We start from the raw sequence: 10,000 nt of genomic DNA on the forward strand, positions 1-10,000 counted from the left end.
TGTGTGAGTGTGTGTGAGTGTGTTTGCAGTGTCGCAGTGAAGACACACACTCACCCTCCGCAACACTGCAGGCTTTCGTGTACAAGTCCAGGATCTTCTTCCTTCTGCTGTGAATCTGCAGAACCAGGACATGTTTGATGATTCAGACGGAGAACACAGAGGATTTTATTGTTTTATAAACATATTTATTCATAATTATGAGTCGAAATTGACAAAAAGTCAAAATTGGCCAAAAGTCATAATTACAACATAATAAATTCGAAATGGACGGAAGTCACAATTATGAGTTAGTTGAGCTCATGGTAAATCAAAATTATGAGATAAAAAGTTGAAATTCAATTGTCATATTTTCCCATTTTGAACTCAATTTTGACTCTTCTCTCATAACCGAATTAGTATGTCATAATTATCATTAGTCAATTTCGACTTGGAATGTAAAATTTTTGTCATAATTATGACTCAGTTTTGACTTTGAATGTCAATTTTTACTTTCATAATTTCAACTTACCGTTAATTATGACTTTTTATCATAATTTAGACTTGATCTCAGTTTTGACTCTTCTCTCATAATTGACTTTTTGTCCATTTTGACTTTGAATGTCAATTTTGACTCATAACTTCAACTTAGTAAGTCATAATTATGATTTGTCCATTTTGACATTTTATGTAAATTTCAACTGTGTGTGTGTGTGTGTGTGTGTGTGCACTGACCCCCGTGGCTCTGCAGTTGTTGTTGTTGCTGCTGCTGATGGTGTGTGTGAGTGTGTGTGTGTGTGTGTGTGTGTGTGTGTGTGTGTGTGTGTGCACTGACCCCCGTGGCTCTGCAGTTGTTGTTGTTGCTGCTGCTGATGGTGTGTGTGAGTGTGTGTGAGTGTGTGTGTGTGTGTGTGTGCACTGACCCCCGTGGCTCTGCAGTTGTTGTTGTTGTTGTTGCTGCTGATGGTGTGTGTGTGTGTGTGTGTGTGTGTGTGTGTGTGTGCACTGACCCCCGTGGCTCTGCAGTTGTTGTTGTTGTTGCTGCTGATGGTGTGTGTGTGTGTGTGTGTGTGTGTGTGTGTGTGTGTGAGTGTGTGTGTGCACTGACCCCCGTGGCTCTGCAGTTGTTGTTGTTGCTGCTGCTGATGGTGTGTGTGAGTGTGTGTGTGTGTGTGTGTGTGTGTGTGTGTGTGTGTGTGTGTGTGTGTGTGTGTGTGTGTGTGAGTGTGTGTGTGTGTGAGTGTGTGTGTGTGTGTGTGTGTGTGTGTGTGCACTGACCCCCGTGGCTCTGCAGTTGTTGTTGTTGTTGCTGCTGCTGATGGTGTGTGTGAGTGTGTGTGTGTGTGTGTGTGTGTGTGTGTGTGTGTGTGTGTGTGTGTGTGTGTGAGTGTGTGTGAGTGTGTGTGAGTGTGTGTGAGTGTGTGAGTGTGTGTGAGTGTGTGTGTGTGTGTGTGTGTGTGTGTGTGTGTGTGTGTGCACTGACCCCCGTGGCTCTGCAGTTGTTGTTGTTGCTGCTGATGGTGTGTGAGTGTGTGTGTGTGAGTGTGTGTGTGTGTGTGTGTGAGTGTGTGTGTGTGTGTGTGTGTGTGTGTGTGTGTGTGTGTGTGCACTGACCCCCGTGGCTCTGCAGTTGTTGTTGTTGCTGCTGATGGTGTGTGAGTGTGTGTGTGTGTGTGTGTGTGTGTGTGTGTGTGTGTGTGTGTGTGTGCACTGACCCCCGTGGCTCTGCAGTTGTTGTTGTTGTTGCTGCTGATGGTGTGTGTGTGTGTGTGTGTGAGTGTGTGTGTGTGTGTGTGTGTGTGTGTGTGAGTGTGTGAGTGTGTGTGAGTGTGTGTGCGTGTGTGTGTGTGTGTGTGTGCACTGACCCCCGTGGCTCTGCAGTTGTTGTTGTTGCTGCTGATGGTGTGTGAGTGTGTGTGTGTGTGTGTGTGTGTGTGTGTGTGTGTGTGTGTGTGTGTGTGTGTGTGCACTGACCCCCGTGGCTCTGCAGTTGTTGTTGCTGCTGATGGTGTGTGTGTGTGTGTGTGTGTGTGTGTGTGTGTGTGTGTGTGCACTGACCCCCGTGGCTCTGCAGTTGTTGTTGTTGCTGCTGATGGTGTGTGAGTGTGTGTGTGTGTGTGTGTGTGTGTGTGTGTGTGTGTGTGTGTGTGTGCACTGACCCCCGTGGCTCTGCAGTTGTTGTTGCTGCTGATGGTGTGTGTGTGTGTGTGTGTGTGTGTGTGTGCACTGACCCCCGTGGCTCTGCAGTTGTTGTTGTTGCTGCTGATGGTGTGTGTGTGTGTGTGTGTGTGTGTGTGTGTGCACTGACCCCCGTGGCTCTGCAGTTGTTGTCGTTGCTGCTGATGGTGTGTGTGTGTGTGTGTGTGTGTGTGTGTGTGTGTGTGTGTGTGTGTGTGTGCACTGACCCCCGTGGCTCTGCAGTTGTTGTTGTTGCTGCTGATGGTGTGTGTGTGTGTGTGTGTGTGTGTGTGTGTGCACTGACCCCCGTGGCTCTGCAGTTGTTGTTGCTGCTGATGGTGTGTGTGTGTGTGTGTGTGTGTGTGTGTGTGTGTGTGTGTGTGTGCACTGACCCCCGTGGCTCTGCAGTTGTTGTCGTTGCTGCTGATGGTGTGTGTGTGTGTGTGTGTGTGTGTGTGTGTGTGTGTGTGTGTGTGTGCACTGACCCCCGTGGCTCTGCAGTTGTTGTTGCTGCTGATGGTGTGTGTGTGTGTGTGTGTGTGTGTGTGTGTGTGTGTGTGTGTGTGTGTGTGTGTGTGTGTGTGCACTGACCCCCGTGGCTCTGCAGTTGTTGTTGCTGCTGATGGTGTGTGTGTGTGTGTGTGTGTGTGTGTGTGTGTGTGTGTGTGTGTGCACTGACCCCCGTGGCTCTGCAGTTGTTGTTGTTGCTGCTGATGGTGTGTGTGTGTGTGTGTGTGTGTGTGTGTGTGTGCACTGACCCCCGTGGCTCTGCAGTTGTTGTCGTTGCTGCTGATGGTGTGTGTGAGTGTGTGTGTGTGTGTGTGTGTGTGTGTGTGTGAGTGTGTGTGTGTGTGTGTGTGTGTGTGTGTGTGTGCACTGACCCCCGTGGCTCTGCAGTTGTTGTTGTTGCTGCTGATGGTGTGTGTGTGTGTGTGTGTGTGTGCACTGACCCCCGTGGCTCTGCAGTTGTTGTTGCTGCTGATGGTGTGTGTGTGTGTGTGTGTGTGTGTGTGTGTGCACTGACCCCCGTGGCTCTGCAGTTGTTGTTGTTGCTGCTGATGGTGTGTGTGTGTGTGTGTGTGTGTGTGTGTGTGTGTGAGTGTGTGTGTGTGTGTGTGTGTGTGTGTGTGTGTGCACTGACCCCCGTGGCTCTGCAGTTGTTGTTGTTGCTGCTGATGTGTGTGTGTGTGTGTGTGTGTGTGTGTGTGTGTGTGTGTGTGTGTGTGCACTGACCCCCGTGGCTCTGCAGTTGTTGTTGTTGCTGCTGATGGTGTGTGTGTGTGTGTGTGTGTGTGTGTGTGTGAGTGTGTGTGTGTGTGTGTGTGTGTGTGTGTGTGTGTGTGTGTGTGTGTGTGTGTGTGTGTGCACTGACCCCCGTGGCTCTGCAGTTGTTGTTGTTGCTGCTGATGGTGTGTGTGTGTGTGTGTGTGTGTGTGTGTGTGTGTGTGTGTGTGTGTGTGTGCACTGACCCCCGTGGCTCTGCAGTTGTTGTTGCTGCTGATGGTGTGTGTGAGTGTGTGTGTGTGTGTGTGTGTGTGTGTGTGTGTGTGTGTGTGTGTGTGTGTGTGTGTGTGTGTGTGTGTGTGTGTGTGTGTGTGTGTGTGTGTGTGTGTGCACTGACCCCCGTGGCTCTGCAGTTGTTGTTGCTGCTGATGGTGTGTGTGTGTGTGTGTGTGTGTGTGTGCACTGACCCCCGTGGCTCTGCAGTTGTTGTTGTTGCTGCTGCTGATGGTGTGTGTGGAGCAGGTTTTGTCTCGTGTCAGATGCACCAGAGACAGAAGGCACAGATCGGCGGCTCCCTGCTTGTCCTGCGCTTGTTCCTCGTCGCTGTCGATGCTGCGACTCAAGAGCTGCTCGTTCTCGGACGACGCGTCGTTCTCACTGCAACAGAACAAGCCTTCAGTGTTCCAGATCACAGACCGAACTCAAACGTGTCATGTTCTCTTGCGTTCGGATGCTGGTGTTCGGGATAGAGTCCAGACTTCTATTGTCTCGGACTCGTCTGGTTGGTCTCGTCCGAGTCCCGCACTATACGCTTGTTTCTCCTTCAGAACAAAACCATTGATGGCGTGCGCTTGCTCAGAAAATGAGTAATGTTATTGGTTTAATTCACAGTCCATCTAGAATGGTTATTGACATTGGTCACCTGGTCTCTGTCTGGCTCCGCGTGCGCATCAGTCATGATCATGCTAACGGCAGGCGTGCTCCAACACCAACGTAAAGTTAGCCTTTGCTTTTGAGGTTACAAATTGTGCCGACATCATTTTAACCAGACTGTCTTACAAAGAAATTATGAACACATGCAAAATCAAGAGAACCAATGAGATATTAATAACTGATAATGTTGTAGTCAATGTTTGCTTTTTCCTCCCAGCCTTTTGTTTCTCAATGCAATTATATATATTTTTGCACAGTAAAATGAAACGTGTTGCTGTAGTTTGCCTTTTTTTTCCTAAATAATTTAGTCAGATACAGTAAATACCTTAACCAAGATCAGTGTTTTGTTCTTCCCTCATATTTAAAATATTTTGATGGTTAAATCAATCTTGTAGGGTCATTAAAGGGATGGTTCAAAAAATTCGGGAAAAGATATAAAAAATGATATCCAATTTAAAAAAAAAAAATTTCCGAAGTGTTGACAATTTAGTGTTAACTAATAATTGTTATAAACTGGCACTACCAACAAAATATTAGTGCATTCCTGGAACTGGGCGTCGTTACACTACATCCTTATGATCGCTTTCTGCAGGACTTTTACGGGCTTTTCCCAAACCACTGAAGTGACGTCGACGTCCGGGTTAGCGGTAGCATTAGCCGTCAGGCAAGTGTTATTTAAATAAACTCCTGATGTACTTACAAACTTTCCAATGCCTCGTTTTATGAGTCCAGAACCTATTTGTGCTACTGTAGAAGTTTGGTGCCATTCTGGACATTATTAGTGCGGTAATTTACCAGATACAGCCTTGGATCCATTAGCGCCTGCACTAAACCATCCGGCTGATATCTCTAAATAAGCTCTAACTTTAATAATGTTCGACCAAGAGAATAAAGGCTTCTGGGGGGTGTTTGGCTCGAGGTCATGGTGCAAAGGACTCTATAGGTTGATTTTAAATCAAACATCACTTTAGGCCACTAGTGTAGTGGATCGAGGAAGAGGCCATACTTATTTGACTGTTATTTGACAGTCAGAGTTTAACCAGAGTTTATTCCTCGGAGTGAAGCTGCTGGAAGAGCCTGATTTAGACGCTTGGTGGTTTATATGCTCTGACTAGCCTGTTGTTTTCAGATCACAGTTAAATTTCCCCGGAAGAGCCTCCAAACACAAAGACGGCTCAGAGACGCGCACAGAATGTCATTGTTTTCAGACACTCGATACCGGCGCTGGTTTGGCTCTCGCATCTCACGTCTATAACCCTCGCTGCTCTACTCATATATTACATCATCTAACAACATTTATTAACTTCTCATTTAACTAGTGTTTAGTATTCTCTAGTGGTGTAACGAGACCCTCATGTCACGATTCGACACACATCACGATACTGAGCTCACGATACCATATTATTGCGATACTCCAAGACATATGATAAAAGGTAAAACTGTTGATTAAAATGCTAACTTTGATATTACACTGGTGTGTAAATGAACAGGCTTGGACTTGGCGCTGGAAACCCAAAGCACAGGACAATAGAGACACCAGAATAACAATATTCATGATTCTGAAGCTGAAAATACAGAATTATTTTAGACGAATATGATTTCACTCTGACTAGATATATTTAAAATAATGTAGGCCACTGTTTACTGGTAACATCAGACATTTGGCATTATCAGGACACTCAAATATTCCCCCATTGCATTATTATACATTATATTCAACATTATTTATAGTAGTTTAATGTAGTACTGACACTAAAACTCTGTAAACTTAAATTTTTCTCATTTTGGGTGAACTATACACAATACATGTTGCATATTTGTACTGCGATATATTGTGACACCCCAAGTTTTCAGGAAAGCACTTTTACTTCTTAACTCAAGCTTCTGCTGCTTCTCAAAAAAGGTTTGAGGCATAAAGGTGTCGTCTTATGTTTTTATGATTATTTTTAGACCTACTTTCACCTGGCGGTTTTTGGCTGCGCCGCCGCGTAATTATCACTCGCTTGATTGTGTTTGTCTGAGATGAAGATGAAGATCTCCTCAGGCTCTATCTGTGTTCATCAACTTCATCCGTGTGTGAGACACATAATGTTTCCAGTCTGAGTCGCTGCTCAAACACGTCTTGCGGTGGCGGAGAGACTGGCACATGATTCTCTCAGGCTCGACGGCTGTGTGTGCGAGGCCTTTAAAGGTGCAGTCAGTAAGATTGACAACTAGTGGTCGAAATAGGAACTGCAGTCCAATTTTTTAAATATCGAAGAAAGTCGTTTCTCCCGCCTCCTCAGACTCGACGCTCACACGGGTTGCCAGTTTGAGCTGACACAACAGGAACAAGCGCAATGGACATTGAAAATTGGCAAATTGGCTACGTGCGGTATCACAGGCCAAAGCAATATCAGACATCCCAGCACTGAAACGCACATTTCAAAGTAAAATAACTGAGTAAAAGAAGTGTTTTTCAAAGAAACGAGTATGTTTCCTCAATATATGCAAACATAATACACCGTGTCCTAACTACACGCGCCGAGACGCGTGATAAAAAGTATATTTTCCATGTTAATCTGAGTTTTAATGAGCTGGATGTGCGATTGACCAATCAGAATCAAGTATTCCACAGAGCCGTGTAACCGCGTTGAGCGCCACTGACGCTGTGTGTGAAGACTTACCTCTTTACTGGTTTTGGAGATGAAGGCTTGAGCTTATCAAATTCATCCTTCTCTGCAAAGATCACGACGTTTTCTGGAAAGACAGTGATTAAAGATCAGAGACGTTCTTGTTAATTTCAGATCAGATTTAAAAAACTGTCCAAATGAGATCAAGAATATGAAAAGGGCCAAAATATTAGCCATAAGAAATATATAACCAATATTACAGCTGTGAAGGGATGAAATATCATGGTGGAAAATAGAGCTGCATGATTTGGGGAAAAATCGAAATTTTTTTTTGATAAAATTAGAGTTGCAATTAAAACTCTAATTTTGGTTTCTCCAGCTTCTCAATTTGGCCAAAATGTGATAAAATGTATATCAATTTGGTCATAAAATAACAATAATATTAATGTTAATTATGATAATTATAATATTGATAATAATAATAATCATGTTACTTATAATAATAATAATTATAATAATAATAAAATAATCATAACAACAACAACAACAAAAATGTATAATAATAATAATGTTAATTATAATAATAATAATAATCTTAATAATACTGTTAATTATAATATTAATTATATGAATAATGTTAATAATAATGTTCATAGTAATAATACAATAGAAATGTTCATAAAATGAATAATCATAATATTAACAATAATATTAATAATATTAACAATCATGTTAAAAATAATAATGATGTTAATAATATTATTATTAATAATAATAATAATAATACTAATCATCATAAATATTATTATCATCATTATTAAAAAAATATATAAAAATGATTAAATAAAAACAAAATAGGAAATATTACTATTGCAATATTTCACTGTAAAATAAAAAAAGTAAAGTATTTAAGAAAAATAATATATTGAACACGTCATTGGATCATGAGCGAGCGAGTGTGTAAATGAACACACAGTGCTTGACTCTGAAAAACAAAGTGTATATATTTATTAAATTAAATTAAATTGCAGCCGTAGCAATTTAATAGTTGTGCCAAGCCCTGGTTTTATTTAGATGAATCATGCAGACTAATGAATGATATCAACATTTAAAAAGGACAACTTCACCACAAATAGCCCTGAGAGTTAAAGATTAAAGCAAAAGAAAAGCAGATGAATGAATGTTACTGTACGTCTCAACATTAATCCGGGTTCAGACGGGATGAGCGAACACCTACTGTACAGGCGTTTATCCCCACGGTAATTCCCACCGGATATTCTCGGCTAAGCCACTTATAATAATACCGGGATACATGTAAGATCAGCTCGTGTGCTCAACATTTATTAGACTTGTGTCATTTCCAGCTCAGATCAGTTTAGTTCGGCAGATCCAGAGCTTTGGATAACAGCGTCTGACAAACCAATAAATGCAAATGTAGTTTGTATTCTCATCAGGAACTTGAACACATTAGTGTGTAAACAGCTTACATTTTTACGAATGCATGAAGAATTCATAATTCATGCATAAAACTCCAATAAACATATTTTACTGGACTGTGCCGTTTTTAATGTAAAAATACGTTTTTATTCAGAGATTTAAGATTTGAGAATGAATTTTTTCTTAAAATAGTTATATTTCTTTATTCACTTTGGTTTCGCCATTAATATTAATAATAAAAATTATTAATAATATTTAAGTGCGTTTTGTATTTCAACTCGTCTAAAGGCCCGTTTACACCGAGAACAATAACTATAAAGATGATAACTATATAAGCGTCCATATTGTTCTGTTTATTAAAAGCTTCAGGTTTGTCGTTTGCCGCTATTAATGCTCGAGCTCCTTAAAGCAGGGTGGATTCTGATTGGCTGTCTGATTTATCATTCATCAGCTGGAAAAAAACAATTCTGAAAGTGATTCCAATGATATTGTTTCTCTGTGCCGTTATCAAATGTGGACTCTGCTGTTCTTTATCGTTATATTGATCGTCCCTGGTGTGAACGGGCCTTTAGAGCGACTGACGAGCCGCAGTGAGAGAGAGTGAAACTGTCATTTCTGAATGTAATTTTGAGGGGTTTTCTCCAGGGTGAATGTAGAGACGTGTTGAAAACATTCAGTGCCGTCAGCGAGAACACAACATTCCTGATTATCACTCTATTATGAGCGCTGGAGGTCTGATGAGCGTTCACCTCGTCCCGTCAGATCCTCTGTTCTGCTTTACTGCATGTTCATCTGTCTTTAGTGTGTATTGTTGCTGTTTGAGCAGGAAAAAGGGAATTATTCTCTATATCAGAGTCAGTGTTTCTGAACTCCCTGAAACGCCTCCATTGTAGTCTTGAGTTTCTTCTGGGAACGAACACGTCACAATATTCCTCATTTAAATAATTAAATTAGAATAAAGGGGCGGGGCCTGGTTGAGTTAGTTAGTAGTGTGTTGAAACCAAGTGGCAACCTGCCAGTCTCTCTCTTGAATCCAACAATGAAGTGATTTAAACTGCAGTTCATCGACTGGCCACTAGAGACCGGCTGCAGAAGAGAGTCAATCCCATAGACCCCCATGTTAAAAAACAACAACTTTACAGCAGAAAAATGTGTTTACAGCCTGGTGCAAAAAGTGGTTTTGGTCTATATATCTAATTTTGCCCTTTATGACGACTGTGGGGGGGGTGAATTTTTTTTATAACTAATCCGTTTAAATGATATTAAGCCTTAAAGTTGTGCATAATTAAGGGCGTGGCCACTTGAGTGACAGGTGGATTGCCGCTGATGTCACTACTGTCTGTTAGCGTCACGTCACCTCAGCTAATCCGCCTCGCTGCACATTTTCTGTTATCCGGAAGTGACGCGCGGCCAAGATGGCGACGGCCGGCTCTGCCCACTTTGGGCTTCAGAAATGCTCTTCAGAAACCAACGGGTGACGTCACGGACACTACATCCATATTTTTTAACAGTCTATGGTTGAAACTGGTGGTTATGGTTAGGGGCGGGACATTTCCCAAACACGCTCGAAGCGCTCGACCAATCACAACACACTGATCCAGCCGACCAATCAAAGCACAGTGTGCTTTTCAGAAGGAGGG

The 10,000-nt window shown here is 42.5% G+C and overlaps 1 protein-coding gene across 4 annotated transcripts in view; it reads right to left on the reverse strand.

Moving 5' to 3' along the window:
- edar (ectodysplasin A receptor) overlaps positions 1–10,000 on the reverse strand; it is a 52,317-nt gene that overhangs the window by 3,753 nt on the left and 38,564 nt on the right. The window contains exons 9-12 of one of the 4 annotated variants that reach the window (XM_082174749.1): positions 6,978–7,050; positions 3,875–4,035; positions 812–837; positions 55–115 (exon numbers count right to left, since the gene is read on the reverse strand). In XM_082174749.1, the coding sequence (XP_082030875.1) occupies positions 55–115; positions 812–837; positions 3,875–4,035; positions 6,978–7,050 (321 nt within the window). Of the gene's footprint in view, positions 1–54; positions 116–811; positions 838–1,691; positions 1,718–3,295; positions 3,322–3,845; positions 4,036–6,977; positions 7,051–10,000 lie in introns of all 4 variants that reach the window. The other 3 variants (XM_082174750.1, XM_082174751.1, XM_082174748.1) reach the window with 3 other exon arrangements.

Source organism: Leuciscus leuciscus, assembly GCF_965113295.1.
Source record: "Leuciscus leuciscus genome assembly, chromosome: 7".
Taxonomy (NCBI): domain Eukaryota; kingdom Metazoa; phylum Chordata; class Actinopteri; order Cypriniformes; family Leuciscidae; genus Leuciscus; species Leuciscus leuciscus.